The sequence below is a fragment of the Panthera onca genome, chromosome A3 (genome assembly GCF_046562875.1).
Source record: "Panthera onca isolate mPanOnc1 chromosome A3, mPanOnc1 haplotype 2, whole genome shotgun sequence".
NCBI classification, from domain to species: domain Eukaryota; kingdom Metazoa; phylum Chordata; class Mammalia; order Carnivora; family Felidae; genus Panthera; species Panthera onca.
The window spans coordinates 76,353,374-76,370,627 of record NC_138341.1 but is presented as its reverse complement, the minus strand read 5'-3'; the positions used below and the strand labels follow the sequence as shown (position 1 = coordinate 76,370,627).

Sequence of the window (17,254 nt, the reverse complement as noted above, 5' to 3'; positions counted from 1 at the left end):
TGAACCGTGAGATCATGACCCGAGCCCAAGTTGGACGCCCAACTGACCGAGCCACCCAGGAGCCCCAAGGAGTTTATATCTTAATACTGGCCGAATAATCATGTACTAAATACCTGTTTTCCATAAATTGTAAATGTAAACGGAACATGTAAATGTTTTACTTTGTTCTAAGCTTCAGCAAGTTCTGTGACTCATTTTCCTTTCTTTAAATTGTTGTGGAACATTACTACTTAGGTATCAAAAACCTTATAAAACGACATGGATGGACCTAGAAAGTATTATGCTAAATGAAATAAGACCGAGAAAGGTAAATACCTTATGATTTCATTTCTATGTGGAATCTAGAAAACAAAACAGAAAGACTCCTGGATATGAGGAGCACACTGGTGGTTGCCAGAGGAAGGATAGGCGAACTAGGTGAAGGGGATTAAGAACTACAGACTTCCAGTTATCAAGTCACAGGGCTGAAAAGTACAGCATAGGGAATACAGTCAGTAATATTGCACTGACGTCGTATGGAGACTACGCTTACCGTGGCGAGCATTTAGTAATGTATATAATTGTCGGATCACTATGTACACCTGAAACGAATATAATACGTCAGCTATTCTTTGATTAAAAATGAACAATCTTATAAAGTGATTTCTATTTTTTCTCCTTTTCCTTACAATCCTTATCCATCGCTTTTTTTTTTATAATTATAGTCTTAATAACTTTTGTATTTTTATATAAAATCAGATCAGATGTATATGCTTTTCCACATAACTGTACTAACAGGGATCATTTTTAGTGATTATAAACCATTTCACTCGGCTTATACCAAAAATTTCTCCACTATTGCTGTATCATAGAACGTTTCCTTTGTTTCAGTTTTTGCTTTTATGTATGCACCTAACTTTTTATATTACTTTTTTTGTTCCTCGTGTGATAGTAAGATAATGTTTGCTTTATTTACATTTGAAAATTGATACTACCAAATAGTACCCCTCGTTTCACTCTGTGAATCCGGACTTACCACATTAATTTAGGAACTCTTTTTAAAAACTTGCAGAAATTATGGAGAAGTCTGGTGAGGAAGGAATGCCTGATCTTGCCCATGTCATGCGCATCTTGTCTGCAGAAAATATCCCAAATTTGCCTCCTGGGGGAGGTCTTGCTGGCAAGTAAGTAGAACAAAAAGAACTAATTTTGAGTTCATTTATAATTAGTAATTAATTTTGGGCAAGAAGTATATCAGTTATCTAAAAATGAAATGAGTTGACGGTTCTTTTACTAGAGAAGAACTTTAAAATTTCATCCAAAAGGGATTTTTTTTTAAGGGAATTATTTATCATGTGCTTTGAAGGTGAAGGTCCTATTTCCTTGATAAATGAGAACAAATTTGGGGTTGTGCTGGATCAGATTATGAGTGAGATATAGAAACTATGTTCTTGGCAAGTGTTTAAGTGTGGCAGTTAATTTTTGAGAACGGTCCAGATGAAGCCTTATTTTAAATACTCAAGCTTAGTAATTGTATGCAATTTTAATAAACCTGAAGCGTAATTTTTTTTAGGCGCAATGTTATTGAAGCTGTTTATAGTAGGCTGAATCCACATAGAGAAAGTGATGGGGTAAGTTTTATTTCGTTTCTTAAGCATTTTAAATAATTTTATAATGTAAATACTAGATATAATACTTTCACATAATGAAATCTGTAATAAAGTATTAGTACTTTTCATGTTAAGGAGTCAGTTAAAGTTTAAGGGAATGTATAGAAATGGAAGTAGAGATACAGTTCTGTTCTGTAGATAGACTTGCCACTTAACGGGCACCGAGTACCTTTTTGTTGGGCTGTACTTACTTCCTCCCTGTGTGTCTGCCTTTCCTTCTCCCTCTCCCTTAAATCTTAATTTTGAGGCGAAGAATGTGCTTTGAAGTATCTCAGTTTCTCCTTCAGCAGGCTGCTACCATCACTAGAACGTAGTGATAGAGAAAATGAGCTATTCTTTTAAAGACCTGACTCTCAGTCCCCCTGTGTGCCCAGTTGAACACCTAAGGATAATTTCTTTCTAACCTTAGCATTGCCGCTGTAGGCATGTGTGTTGAGCTGAGATAACCATTTTTGCTGTTCTCTGCTGTGCTTCCTCAGAGCAGAACTCTGTCACTTTACCTTCCTTACTGCTGTTGATGTGCTGTCAGCCGCGTCTCTGTACTGTTTTTATCTTGGTACTAGTGCCAGAAGACAAAACAGTGCCTCCTTCTCCTCCTCCTTGTCCCCCTCCTCCCTCCTCCTCCTCCTCCTCCTTCTTCTTGTTCTTCTTCTTTTTTTTTTTTTTTTTAATTGTCCTGTATTTCAAAGTCAGTAATTCAAATAAGTATTTTCTCGTAGGGTTTTGAAGTTTTCGGACATCTGTAAATGAATAACTTAATTTTTAACACTTATGCTTGAAAGATTTAAGGGAGCCCAAGTTAGTAATGAAACTCATTGAGAAGAAATAGACTCACCCTCCAAGTCTCCAGCTCCTGGTGACAGGTCTTGAGAGAGACGTCAGCCACTGGTATCCTCTCAATTGCACTGTATTCCTTTTTGTGCAGCAAAATCCTCTTGTTTTTTTTTTTCTAAACAATAAAAGTGTCCTTGCAAAAAGGAACATTTTACAATTAATACATTGTAGTGAGTTGAATATAAGTGACACTGTATACTGCTAATAACAGGATTTATATCTTGGTCTAGAGCAGTGGTCCTGAGTCTTTCTTTGGTGTTCGGTACCTCAGAGTGTTAAGAATTGTATCTAAAGCTATGAAATTAATTTAAAAACGTCATGTGATACCTTTGAGAACTCTAAATCAAACAAATGAGGACAGAAGTTGGGGTGGCCATGACTGAAAAGTTCGTCGTAAGTGGGTGGTGGAGTGAAGACAGGCTGGTCCCTTCAGCTAGATTATAGGTTCCACACAGCATCCAGTACTATGGTTAGGGGAAATAAACCCTCAAAAGGTAGTTACTGATTCATTACTAGCTGTCTAAGTGCTCCTGTTTCTTCATGTGTGTGAAAATGTAACCCCGGTGTGTAATCTTAGAAAATAATTTTGGGGTACCTGGCTGGCTCAGTCTAGATAGAGCACGCAACTCTTGATCTCAGGGTCATGAGTTCAAGCTCCATGTTGGGGGTGGAGCCTACTTAAAAAAAATTATTTCATTATGCCTTGCCAAATTTCTTTGTCCCTCAAAAAAGTTGGCTACTTTTACTCCAGATACGATTTTTAAAATGCCTCAGAACGCTAAATTAACATTGGGGTTAATGTTTTAAACTTTTTTAAAAAATAGAAAATACTTATACACAGCTCAATAAACAGTGAATGAATAAAAAACAGAGCCATGAAACTGAAGAGAAATTCTCAGGATAAAAAACTGGCCTTGCATATGAGTATTCTATGACTGTGTATAAGTTAGGAGATGCATAAGCTTTCTAGTAACATCAGCAGATGACACACGGACAGTCTACCCTGAGGTGAAGTGATACAGCGGGGAGACTACAGAACATGAGGCATGGTTCCATCTCTCCTGTCATTGCAGCTTGCCGTGTCCACATAAACACACAAGTTAAAGAATACAGTGTTTCACATCATTTGGTAAAGAACAGAAAGAAGTGACAGAATAGGGAATGTGATTCATTTCCATGTGACCTGTACGCTGATTGCCTGGCAAGTCCGAATTACAAATAAGAGGGGATTTGAAGAATAATGAGAATGACAAATGAAATGAGGAGGATGGTAGTTCAAGTGGACGGGAGAGGCAAGAACAAAGTATAAGCCAGTCTTTAAAGAAAGGACCTCATTTTGTCCAGAGCATAGAGCTGCTGTGGTTAAAAAAAAAAAAAAAAAAAGGATGTGGGGCGCCTGGCTGGCTCAGTTGGTTGAGTGTCTGACTTCGGCTCAGGTCACGATCTCATGGTTCATGAGTTGGAGCCCCACATCGGGCTCTTTGCTGTCAGCACAGAGCCGACTTCAGATCCTCTGTCCCTCCTGCCCCTCCCCAGTCCCTCTCCTGCTTGTTCTCTCTCTCTCTCAAAAACCAATGACCGTTTGGAAAAAAAAAAAAGAACTTAGGATGCCAGAAGTACTTTTGGAGAGACTGGAGTGCCCCCCCCCCTTTTTTTTCCCTAAGTTTATTTATTTGTTTTGAGAGAGGGGCGGGAGGAAGGGGTGAGAAAGAATCCCAAGCAGGCTCTGTGCTGTCAGTGCAGAGCCCAGTGCAGGCTTGATCTCAACAACCGTGAGATCACGATCTGGGCTGAAATCAAGAGTCAGATGCTTATCTGACTGAGCCACCCAGGCGCTCCTGGAGAGGCCTTTTGAACTTTATATTTTACAGAGAGGAGCCACCATCTGTTTGGAGCATAAGAATGATAGACCCAAAGGAATATCTCTGGTATTTTAATCTGTTAGAAACATGTGCAGCATTAGATTAAAGAGATGCTGGCAGTCAAGTAGCGAAATAATTGCAGAGATCAGATGATAAGCGTAAACTCATTATCAGACAGATATGCGGATTAGAGAAACTTCCCTGTTTACTATAAAAAGTAACTTTTGCAGTCCAGAGCCCTCTTTTGGGAAATACCACTTTGCCCTTTCAGAATAATCATGACCTTAGAAAAATGTTGACCCATCATCACTAGTAGCAGTAATGTAATAAAAGAACACAAAGAAGCAGAAAAAAAAATGAAGTCATTATAGGTGTTTAAGTTTTTACTTTTTAAGCTACTGTAGCAGTGAGTGAGGCACGGACGTGCTCCATAAGTGCTTCTTAACTTAGTTAGATGTGTGCCATGTGGAAGATGTTGCCGAAGTACAGTGGCAGGAGCCCAGGGTTAGTTTACAGAATGGGAAAGACAGCAGAGTGGTGGAAATACAGAAGAGGAGCCAGTTGGGACATTTTATAAAAATTGGGGGTTTTTTAAGTAACAAAAATAAAAATTTTGTTCAGACATTTTAAAAAATGAGGGGGACACCTGGGTGGCTCAGTTGGTTAAATGTCCGACTTCGGCTCAGGTCATGATCTCACAGCTCGTGGGTTCGAGCCCCGTGTTGGGCTCTGTGCTGACAGCTCAGAGCCTGGACCCTGCTTCGGATTCTGTGTCTCCCTCTCTCTCTGCCCCTCTCCTGCTCATGTTCTGTCTGTCTGTCTCTCTCTCTCTGTCTCTCTCTCCAAAATAAATAAACATTTAAAAAATTAAAAAATAAAAAAGAATGCTAGTCAGAGTTAATTCGAGTTAATCCTAAAATGTCTGCTTCATATCAGAGATAGAATTATCTGGCTGTAAATGCCTATAAGTAATTTGGGGATTACTTATGGAAATAAGGATTCATTTATTTTTCTTATATGAAAAGAAAATCTTGTGGATAATGTATTTCAGAAGGCCCAGTGGAATGTAAGTCAGAAATTAAAACATTTAGAACATATTCAGAAAGTTCATTATTGAAAGGAGTCTTCTGAAGTTGTCTACTAAATTTGTTTCTTAGTTCAACCTGTTGGAGTATGTTAAGACTTCTTAATGCAAGCAGTATTGACATTTTCCCACCTAGTAAAATCTTTGGAAGAGTCCAGCAGGAATTCTTAGGTGGTCTGTGAATCCCCAGAAAGTTTTTGAAAATGTGTTTATGTGTGTACATACGCAGTTTTTAACGAGAAGTATAGTATGTCTGCAGTTTTCATCAGTTCCTCAAAGGCGTCTGTGACCCCAAAAGAACAATCACCTAGAGGACCAGAAAAAGTAAAACTGCATTTTGCTCTAAACTGTTCTTACCTTAGGCAGGGCTCTGAGATCATGGCTTTTTTCTTCTTCCAAAATGCTAGGTTGGGGTGCCTGGCTGGCTCACTAGATGGAGCATGTGACTCCTGATCTTGGGGTCATGAGTTCAAGGCCCACACTGGGTATGTAGATTAGTAAAAAATAAGCTATTTCATTGGTTTAGGTTCTAATCTTAAAAAAAAAAAAAAAAAAAAAAAAAAAAAAAGCTAGGTTGCGTCTTATAACTAGAGGTAGAAATTCTGCGAGATCTGTGACTTCATCTGATTTCTTTATGGCTATAGTCCCGGCACCTACAACAGTGCCTGGCATGTGGTGAGAACTCAGTAAATACTTGCTAAATAAGAGCCATTTCTATTTATTAATTTCTAGGTGTTTGCTTCAGACTATCCTTAAGTCATATATTTAAAAAAAATAATCTGAGGTTGCTAATTTGTATGAAAGTACATGTATAGAGTTTTATATTTTCCATGGAAAAATGTTAAGTTCTTCCCTCAAAGAATACTTAAAATGCTTTTTAATTAGTATATTACTGATCAAGTAACCATATAGGTTGATGATTTTCCAAGGGCAAAGGGGGGACTTGTAGCTGTCCAGTTGTTGGATATGTATAAAGTCATAGGTGATATCCTCAACACCCTTCTTTTACAGGTAAGCCTGAGAGTCAGGGAGAGGAAGTAGTTAGCCTAGGTTGCAAAGCTAAATAAATGATACAGCCAGAATTTCAGTCTAAGGCATGGGGATTCCCAGAACCATTGTCTTTACACCTTTCTGTGTTATCTAAGATATTTAGAGATTACCTATATGTCTGTACCCCATCTCTTTACTAGCCATGAAAAATCATTCCTCATTCTTTTGTGAATCTCCTGTTTAATAGTCTTAAGATACTCTGGTTTTGAAAAGGAATATTTCATGAAGTTTTTGAAACTAAGCAGCCAAGTCCGATATCTTACCAGTTATTTTTCTTTTAAATAGTACACATTTTTGTTTGTCCTAATCCAAAATCTTTTTTAAGGCATTTGATTTTTGAGAAGGGAGGAAAGACCGGACAAAAGCCCAAAAGAATCTTCGTATTCTGTTTTCACATTAAGTTTTATATATAGCCTTTCTGTTGATAATTTCAAACTGATCAGTTACAGTAAACATAGCTGCTTTTACATTTTTATATCACAGTTTCAGGACTGTGTGCGTACTAGTCTTCTGGTAAATTGTTTTCTTTTTTACTTCTCAGAACATATTTATGGAGAAGATCTATACTGTTTGAAAATATGCCAAACTTTAGTCTATTTTTAAAGATGGTACGACATACTGCTTCTCTAAGCTGTGTGGTCTTGATCATTTAAATGACTCTTTAAAATAATTTCAGATTCATTAAATTTTACATAATCCTTGCAGATAACAGCTAATTAGATTCTTCCTTAGTCGTTGTTAATTTTATCTCACGAACTCATAGTTGAGAATTTTTAGCTCTAAAAGTTATTTTTAGCTGAGAAGCAGAGGATAGGACTGTACCAAAAACACAGTAAATATTTATTCTTCGCTTTTTTCTCCATTGTTTTAGCTAGTCGTTTGAAGAATTTTGCTTATGGCAACTGCATTAACAAATGCTGCAAATAAATACTAGCTAGTTAAAGTTTATCTTCTAAATGTGCTTAAAAATTTCCCCCTTCTGTTCACTGTCTATATTCCAGTGTCTTATTTGGGAGAAAGCAGTATTTTCGTGAGAGATTTGATTCTTTTAAACTGTGTTTGTCTAGATGACAGTGAAACCTTGAAAATGAAAACAGAGGGTAAAGTTCTATATTCTCATCTCCATAATTGCCTTTAATTTAGTTTGCAGAGTACTTTTAAACCATCCCATCTAATAGAATTTTTTCGTCCTATAATTTCATTAGTCTCTCTGTATCAAGGAAATACATTGTAGACTTGACTATGAAATAATTTGTGGCCCACTTCTACAATAATTTTAAGCAATATTTCTTTAGTGAGTGTCTGTTTATATGGGGCATTTGCTACGCAAAAATGGTTACCATCATGTATTCAAAAGAACATGCAGGAGGACATTGGTGCTAATTATACCTGTATACAATCTGAACTGTGTCACTTAACTAGCATTCTCACTCTGATAAATAACTTCGGTCTCTCTGAGCTTATAAATTTCCTCACTTATAAAAATAAGGGCTGCAGTACCTATTAGGTAGGGTACCTATGAGGATTAAATGAGATGATATGCATAAAGTTCCAAGTACAGACATTAATTACAGAAAGGAATATGAAATTCTCTTTACCTCAGAGAGCTTACAATCTAATTGGAAAGACTTATTAACAGTTGCAAGGTGGAACTGATGGCTGTAATAGATGTGTAATCGTGATGTAATGTATATATGATTTCAGGTAAAAAAAAAAAAAAAAAAAAGTACAGCCAAACAGTAGGTTCCTTTTCTTTTTTTTTTTTTTTTTTTTTTTACATTTTTTTTTTTTTTTTCAACGTTTTTTATTTATTTTTGGGACAGAGAGAGACATAGCATGAACGGGGGAGGGGCAGAGAGAGAGGGAGACACAGAATCAGAAACAGGCTCCAGGCTCTGAGCCATCAGCCCAGAGCCTGATGCGGGGCTCGAACTCATGGACCGTGAGATCGTGACCTGGCTGAAGTCGGACGCTTAACCGACTGCGCCACCCAGGCGCCCCAGTAGGTTCCTTTTCTAATATTAATGAAAATCCATAAGAGAGTTGCGAAACAGTATTGTGAAGAGTCCAATGAAATGGCTGGGTAAGAGGTCTCATCCATCTATCTTTATCGAGCACAGTAGGGAAATGTAATTTGTCTTGAGATAAAATGACTTTTAAATGTGGTCATTAGCTCAAGTTCTTTTCAGTTCAGTGGCTCTGTGATGGCAGCCATTGTAAATCCATCCCAATTTAACTTACAAGTTTGGTTTTAATTTTTTTTTTTTTTTGAAAGCAGCTACTCCTCCCCAGCTAGCACTCCTACAGAATCCACAGAGACATAGTAGACGCTTGCTGTAGTAACAGGTGTCAGTTGGAGAGCAAGAGGTGCTGTATCTTTTGAACCCACCAAAATTGAAATGCAACTAACATAACATTTTCATCAATAAGTTCCAGTAAGAAGAGTCTATATCACAGGTTCTGTGTATCAGAATCGCCTGGCAGGCTTTAAAAAACTCACCGCCCCCCCAGTGAATCTAAATATGTGTTTGAACTTTAGGAGGGGGCGCCTGGCAGGCTAGAAGCGTGAAGCTCTTGGTCTTGGGCCGTGAGTTTGAGCCCCACATTGGGTGTAGAGAGTACTTAAATAAATAAAGCTTTAAAAAAAAAAAAAAGTTAAAAAAACTCACCCCAACCCCATGAGTGTGAATATCATTTGCTTAAAACTTCAGTATGTATATAATTTGAAAAGCTCCACAGGCAGTCCTGGTACGAAATTAGGGTTGATCATCAGTTCAGAATTTGTTTCAATGCCCTAGAAGGTTTTTTTTTTTAATTTAATTTAATTTAATTTAATTTAATTTAATTTATTTATAAAAAGGGAGTTCAGTTTTTTTGGATCGGGGGGTGAGGTGGGGAGATTCTTAGGCCCTCTATTGAAAGTTCTTTGTGATATACTATCAAGGAGAAAATTGCCTTTTGGAAAACTTGATTAAAGACCAATAAGGTTTATGATTAGCAAGCATTCACCCAGTTGTTCCTTCTTAACCTTCCCTGAATAGATTCAAATGAGAAACTTTATATAGGGAAACATGTTTATTTAGCACATAAGGAAAGGTAAGGGAGAAAAAATAAGAAAAATCTTAACAGAGCACATTTTATTATGTTTTCTCCACCCGGTAAATTTTGCAAGTTAAGAAAAACAAAAGTTATTTGGGGCACCTGGCTGGCTCAGTTGGAAGAGTACGCGACTCTTGACCCTTGGGTCGTGACTTCAAGCCCCCATGTTGTGTGTAGAGATCACTTAAATAAATAAAAACATTTTAAAAAGGAAAAAAAAATTAAAAGTTATTTGACAGTTAACCTACCTGAGGTAGAAAATTGGAGAATTCAAAGAAAATAAAGCATCTATAACTTCACTATCCAATACCATCACTTGTATATTGCTGTATTTCCTGTCTTCCCAGGCACTTTACATATAACATCCTAAAATGAACAGATAATAGACATATACATACACATAAAACATACACGATGCACAGTATCATCTCTTGCTTTTTGCCACAAGGGCACTTTTTTTTCCCCCCAAAGCATTCAGGTGCTCTTCGTTTTTCTAATAAGCGCTGCTATTTATTATGTGGTTATATCAGCATATCTTTGTTTCTTTGTTGCAGAATTGTAGAGTATCAGTTTCCAGAGATGGTTAAAAGTTTATGTCAGATCATCTAGATCAGTAACCATTTTTTTTGAGTTTTTTTTCCCAACTTTTTTTAAAGGTTTATTTATTTTTGAGAGAGAGAGAGACAGAATCCAAAACAAGCTCCAAGCTCTGAGCTGTCAGCACAGAGCCCAATGTGGGGCTCGAACTCATGAACTGTTGAGATCATGACCTGAGCCGAAGTCGGACGCTTAACCAACTGAGCCAGCCAGGCGCCCTGATTTTCCCAACAGTTTATGATAAAAACTCCCAAATATGGAGAATTGAAATGATCACAATGGACACCTACACACCTTCTACCTTGATTCAACAACTGTAAACATTTTACCATATTGGCTTTATCTCTGTGTGTGTGTGTGTGTGTGTGTGTGTGTGTGTGTGTGTGTATTTTTTCCCCCTTTCTTTCACGAACCTTTTAACCGTACATTGCAGACATCATCTTGGCATATTTTGGCATGAAGCTCTTAAAAATGAGGACATTTTGGGTGCCCGGCTCGCTCAGTTGATAGAGAATTCAACTCCTGATCTTGGGGTCGTGACTTAAAGCCCTACATTGGGCATAGAGCTTAGTTTTAAAAAAAGAAAAAAAATGAGGACATCTTTCCAACCATAACTCTAGTATTATAACCATAATACTATTATCATACCTAATAAGATAAAGATTATCATCTAGTGCCAATTCCGGATTTTCCCAGTTGTCCCTAGAATGCCTGTTACAGTAGTTATTTTAAACGATGGTCTAATCAGGCTGTTACGGTATCAGTCAAGCATATTAATGGAGTCCGTAACCAAGCCCCCACTTTCTTTTTTCCCTTGCCACTGAAAAAGAAGGGCCTGAGCCAGCTTTGTATAGCATGTCCTACATTCTGGATCATGTGATTGTTTTCTTGTGTCCTTTAACTCAGTCCTGTATTCCCTGTTTTCCCATAAATTGGGAACTCGCTTTATTAGATTTGTATTAAACATGTTTGGCAAGAACACACAGGACATGGCCCTACACTCCCTAATGCATCACATCAGGAGGCACATGATGTAAGGTTCTTCCTTTTAGACTGTCAGCTTAACTGTGATCAGCTTTGATGTGAGAGCGTGTTCAGCTAACGAGATTAAGCAGCTGCTATTGTAGAAACCTGTAAGTTTTCCAAAATTTAATAAAATAGGAAAGGAGTGAGTAGTTTCCTATTCATATCTTATTATCATGTTTAAAATAACTCGTTTATTTTTATCTAGAAATGTTTTAATTGAAGTATTTAAGTACAAACAGGAAATAAAATTCTTATCCACAGAAGTGTTAAAATTTCCCCAAAATCCAGTCTAAATTTATAGTTTTACGTTTTGTGTCTCCTTTCCTACCTGTCATTTTGCAGAAGTGATGAAGAAACTAATGTTCTAATGGCCTGCTTTTCTGTCCTTTCCTATTGCTTTAAACACTAATTTCCTTTTGTACTAAACCATTATAGCTAATTACTGGTTTTTCTTTTATAAGTAAGTCAGTTTTAGGAATGCTTGTGTTGCTGTTGAATTCCAATAGCGGAGTAAATTTCAGATGGAGCTTCAAATGACAGTGTGGAATAAGATGTAAACTAGTTAATGGTAATTTGCTAAAATCGACTTGATATTTCCATTGGAAGTTTTTATTGACACAAGTAAGACTTGATACGTATCTAATGAACTGTTCTCGTGCTTAGCCTATATTACTCGTGGTAGAGAAATGAGTGCTTTGCTGTGATATGTTATGATATACATGTGATATCCTAGTTTGTCTACTGACACTGGGGTCTTGAATCTTAAAAAAAGGCCTCCGAGGAAGCAGAGGAAAGTGGATCACAGGGAAAATTGGTGGAAGCTCTCAGGCAAATGAGAATTAATCATAGGGGAAACTACCGACAACTTCTGGAGGAGATGCTGACTAGTTACAGGCTAGCTAAAGTAGAGGGAGAAGAAAGCCCGGCTGACCAAGCTGCCACAGCTCCTTCTTCGAACAGTGATGCTGGAAGCCCAGTGACAATGCAGGAAGGCCATACTGAATCAAAAAGTGATCTTGCTGAATTAGACAGCTATAATGAAGATGCAGGGACAAAGATGAGTGGTAAACCCATGTGACCTGACTCCGTGGTAATATTTTTGTGATCTTTGATTTGATGGTTTTTACTTAGGAAGTGTAATGTATGCATTTGTAGAACCGTTTTGTTATTTGAACCCTTGGTCAACTAGTTTTATTACATTCATATAGCCTTGTTTTTTAAAGAAGGCCTTTGCATACACTTTTATCAGTTTAAAGTGGACTATTTCTAGAACTTTGAATTTAATAAAGTTATATGTCATTTCCTATTGTATGCCAGAATGAGGCTACTAGTTATTCAAATCAATAGTTAAAGTTATACTAGACAGGATTAGAGATTACTGATAAGCGAGATTACATTATATTGTGGAAAAACTTGTTAATGTAGAATTATATTGCTTCACATTATTTTACATACTAGAACACTCATCGTTAGCTTTGTAATAAATTTGTGTTTTCTTTAGTAATTTCAGTTCCTCAAAGAATGGCAGATGCTGGCCTGTACTTTTTTTTTTTTTTTTTTTCCAAAGATGATGATTTGTGTGTTCTTTGACTTGTTTATATTTTACATCTCTGTAGTTTTATTTTTAGAAGTTCTGAGCTATTGCATATGTGGTTATTTTTCCTTTCTCTGTATTCTTTATTGAAACCTATTTTTTGAAAAATCTATGTATTATTGATACAGCTTTGGTTTGTACATTCTGTATAGCCTAACTACATACATCAAAATGTATGTCAACCAAGTGTTTAGAATGAAATTATAAGTGTTCAAGTCCAAATAAAGCATGTGATGTGGAATAATCTATGCATGTTGTACTTATTTTTAAATCAAAACAAAAATTTTTTTTAACAACCAGGTTTGGTATATTGGAAAAATGCCCATTAGAAATTCATTTGTATTTACATACCATTTAGAAAACTTTTGGCTTGGCTTTTTTCAGTAACTAAAAGAAAACATTTTGAAAAGTCTTGCTTACTCAAATCCATTCTGCTTCTTATCCCCTTTTTGTGATACAAAATCTTTTGTGATACTAATCTTTGGACAGTATGGACACACATAGACATGTCGGAAAATTGCCATGATGAGCGTTTTAAAGATTGCAAGACTGTGATCTTTGCTGTAAATATTCATCAGCTCTTAACAAAGGCAAGAATCACAGGATGTTTTACATAGTGGCAGATATGAGTTTTTTGTTGTTGTTGTTAAAAATAGGTTTTTAAGATGCGGGAGTCACATGGGGAAATTTTTTTTTACAGCTAAATTATTTTGTGGGTGTAGAACATTAACTTTTCTCCTTCGTGTTTATATTTGTCACGTATCTAAAATTGCTTAACGTGCGCTAAGGCGAAACTTTGGATCTTCGAACGTAGCTGATGTTTTGATCTGTTTTTCCAATGCCAGAATGTTTTTAAGTGGTTTGTGAAAGAGGAAGGCATTTGGTGGAGAGGGGAGGAAAAAACCCAACCAGTTACCTATCTGTAGTAGATAGACCCATGTGTGTACACAAGGTATACACTGCACACAGCTCTCTGTAAAAGTGCCTTTTCAAACAAAGGAAGGTAATTTGTTCATCTAATTTTGTTTTCTTTTGAAATTCAATCCAACCCGGAAGTGGTGTAGGTAAATAATAATAATATTCTTCCTTTTCTCTTCCTGTAGGGTGCTGGAGATCTAGAAGACCCATGGTAGCCTTATAAACCTTCTAAAATGCTTTTGATTCTGAAAATTGGGGGAAAAAAACTTTTAATCACAATTTGCTTCAATACAAGGGAAACATATTCTTGTGGATTCCCGCCGTTTTGTGATATGAGCAGAAAATCATTAGCATTTCCCACCATTTGTTCATATTTGTGTTTTCTGATAATTGCCACTTGTAGCATTGCCTGTACTGCAGTATTTTTCGCCAACCTCAGGCATACTGGTTACACCTGTATTGAACTTTGGGCCCTAGGAACCAACGGAGTGATTTCACCACAAATAACAAACTGTGCCCAAGGTGCATGGGAATATAGTTAGCTGTACTCTGAAGATACATTATGTTTTCGTTTTCGTTTTTGTTTTAGACAAGACACACAACATATAAGCATGTAAGAGTAAAGAACTGTATGGGATGCTCCTTTCTCAGTTCACCACGTTGGAAGCCTTTTGCAGCTCTGTGGCTTGAGATTTCCTTTGAGCAATTTACTATAGGATATATATTTATTATTAATTGTTATTTAATTTTTTTTTTCTAATTTTACCTGTATTACCAAACTGGGTTCTCCGATAATGTCCAAATTGTAATGTTGCCTGCTTCAAGATAAAGTGTATTTGGCAATAATATTATAAACCCTCACAAATTTTATGCATGTATCTACTACATCCTTCAACTCTCACTAGAAAATCTTTTGAAACCAAATGGGTTAATTTATGGCTATTTATAATTTGCTTTGACATCTCACTGCTGCAAATTTTTTTAAATGATGAGATTTGCCTTTATAATGTAAATTGTGATTTTTGTTTTACATGTGGGTTTCTATAGTTTTACTTTTTCAGCTTTTAAGATACAAGTTTTGTGTGTAATTTGGTATAATTTTTAATTGTTTACGTTATTTTAAAAGCTCAGAATATCACATTGAAATGACTATAAATACATTTAAAATTATCTATTTTAGATCTAAGGAAATATTACAGAGATATTTTCATGGGTTCAGTAACCTTTCATTTTATAACATTGGGCACGGTACAGAGTGGCTATCACATAAGGTACTTGAAGATTATTTTAATTCTATTTTTACAATAACCTTGAATTCTTGAATTCTTTTGAGTTTTGCATGTAGTAAATCCAATTAATGCTGAACATGAAGAGTAAAATATTTATCTAAAAGAAGCTATTGGGGTAGGAGAAGCAATGAATGTATCCATTTGTACATGGTTTACATGTTGTGGATGCTTTGTAAACATTATCCTATATGTTTAAATTGTGTTTCAGCAGGATGTAATTGCCCTTGTGGGTAGTTAAAATGAGTCGTCATCTGGTCCTGTGTGAAATGGAATTCATGATATTTTCTGTAACATTTTCCTGAAGCTGTTTCTGGAGAGCCACACCATTTGAATACAGACAGCTTTCCTGATCATTTGATTTATTGTGCACCTGATTTTTGGTCTAAAGGAATTATTGCCACAATATATTTTATTTATTCCTTAGATTTTAGGCTTGTAAGTTAAAGTGCTTTACATGATGATGTTAAAAGCTATCTGTCCCTTTACTGGGTTTGGGGGGTTGTAAAAAGATAGGGAATGAAGAATGCAAAATGGTTTATTGTTCATACTGCCCACTCTGATCCAACCCTGTACTGATAGTACCTTTCCAGTAAGATATTGTGATGTTTCATACAATGCAGTGAACATAACCAACTTGTTACCTAAATAAAGAATTGATAAAAACAGTGTGACATATTACTATTTGGTATGATTTTTAAAAGCAAAAGTCCAGTTTTGAATGTTCTTTTTCAACATTTTATGTAGTTGGAATATTTATTGTGAAATTTTCATGCAAAGCCATGTGGGTGATTTATAATCCCAAAGAGAAATTATCCAAACTGTATAGGACAATACTGACTAATTCCTTCTTCACTCCAAAACCATTTTTTATGCCACTTTTTCAAGTGGTCTGGTGGCCCTTGACATACAAATAATGTGTGACTGAGAAGAAAAACCTGAATTCAGTCTTCACTAATCTGAATTTTCTAGTCCAGCTGTTTTCAAATATTTTAGTCTTAGAACCCGTTTATATTCTTTTTTTTTTTTCATTTATATTTTTGAAGATCAAAGATCCCAAAGAACTGCTTTTCTGGGTTTTATTTATTTATTGTATTAGAAATTAAAGCCAAGACATTATATTGTGTACTATTTTTATTCATTAAAAAATGAAATCAATTGACTGTTAACATAAATAACATTGTTTCATGACAAATAATTATTTTCCAAATTTAGAAAATTATGTGTGACAAGTAGCACTTGTTTTCGTTTTTGTAAACTCTAATGTTGGGCTGGATTCTCACGTCTGATTGTGCATTCATTTTGTTGCAATGTGGCACTTTGAAGTATATGAAGAAATCTGGCATCACAAAAATACGTATATGGAAAGGGTATTTTAATAGCTTCAGGTAATTTTGAATATTTTGTTTGATATACTGTCAGAACTTCAGAGCTGGTAGGTAGTTTCTTGAAGGTTGGATGCAGTGTGAAATCCGCAACTTGATCAGCTTCGTACTCTGTTACATTAAAATCCATTTGCTCTATCTTGTTGGAGTTTGAATGGATCTCCTACTTTGGCATGATTTTGTAACATCATACACTGATCTTTTGGAAAATACTGTTTCATCGAATTGTGCTTTCTTTAGAATATTGACACATTATTATGCAGTGTTTAAGATTTTCTTGTGACTATAACTGATCTCCTCAGAAAAAAATCTTGTTAAGTATTGGGAAGCTGTCAGGCTCACGGTGACGGATACAGATTTTTCAAAATTCTAATTGTCATTTGAAAGGTGAAATTTTGTCACCGGCAACAAATATTGTCAGTTGTTTTCCTTAAGCGACAGGCTTATTACTTCATTTGTTTCGGAGAAAATGTCTGCTGAATAACCATAGTCTGTCAGTCATTCTTTCAAGGCAAAATGGTGCTTCATGAAAGCGGCTAGTTCAGCACACAGCTTAAGTGACAGCCGTCACACTCAAGCATGCTACAGGAGCTGGTACCTCCCTTTTCATCACCTAAGATACTCAAAAGATGTGTACTGGAGGATAAAGGTGTAATAAAAAAAAAAAAGTTTTCCTGCTTAATCAAGGACACCATTAAGTGAAACAGGTCCCCCCCGCCCCCGCCCTTTCTCTGCGTGTGGCATGAAGAGAACAGTAGCAGCTGATTAGTTTGTTGTCTGTCTGGATGCACACCGAGGGGTCTTCACTATTACCCACTATTTGTTTTGCACGGTCCATGCAAGTGTCAACATGTTGAAAAAATAATAGGT

At 36.1% G+C, this 17,254-nt stretch overlaps 1 protein-coding gene across 8 annotated transcripts in view; it reads left to right on the top strand.

Moving 5' to 3' along the window:
• PPM1B (protein phosphatase, Mg2+/Mn2+ dependent 1B) overlaps positions 1-17,254 on the top strand; it is a 96,489-nt gene that overhangs the window by 68,265 nt on the left and 10,970 nt on the right. For 3 of the 8 annotated variants that reach the window (XM_060607388.3, XM_060607326.3, XM_078444429.2), the window contains exons 4-6: positions 1,052-1,163; positions 1,553-1,610; positions 11,974-13,043. In XM_060607388.3, the coding sequence (XP_060463371.1) occupies positions 1,052-1,163; positions 1,553-1,610; positions 11,974-12,279 (476 nt within the window). In that variant the 3' untranslated portion in view covers positions 12,280-13,043. Of the gene's footprint in view, positions 1-234; positions 308-1,051; positions 1,164-1,552; positions 1,611-5,836; positions 8,223-8,485; positions 9,800-11,973; positions 13,044-13,898; positions 15,671-17,254 lie in introns of those variants that run through there. The other 5 variants (XR_009602499.3, XR_009602502.3, XM_060607373.3 and 2 more) reach the window with 5 other exon arrangements.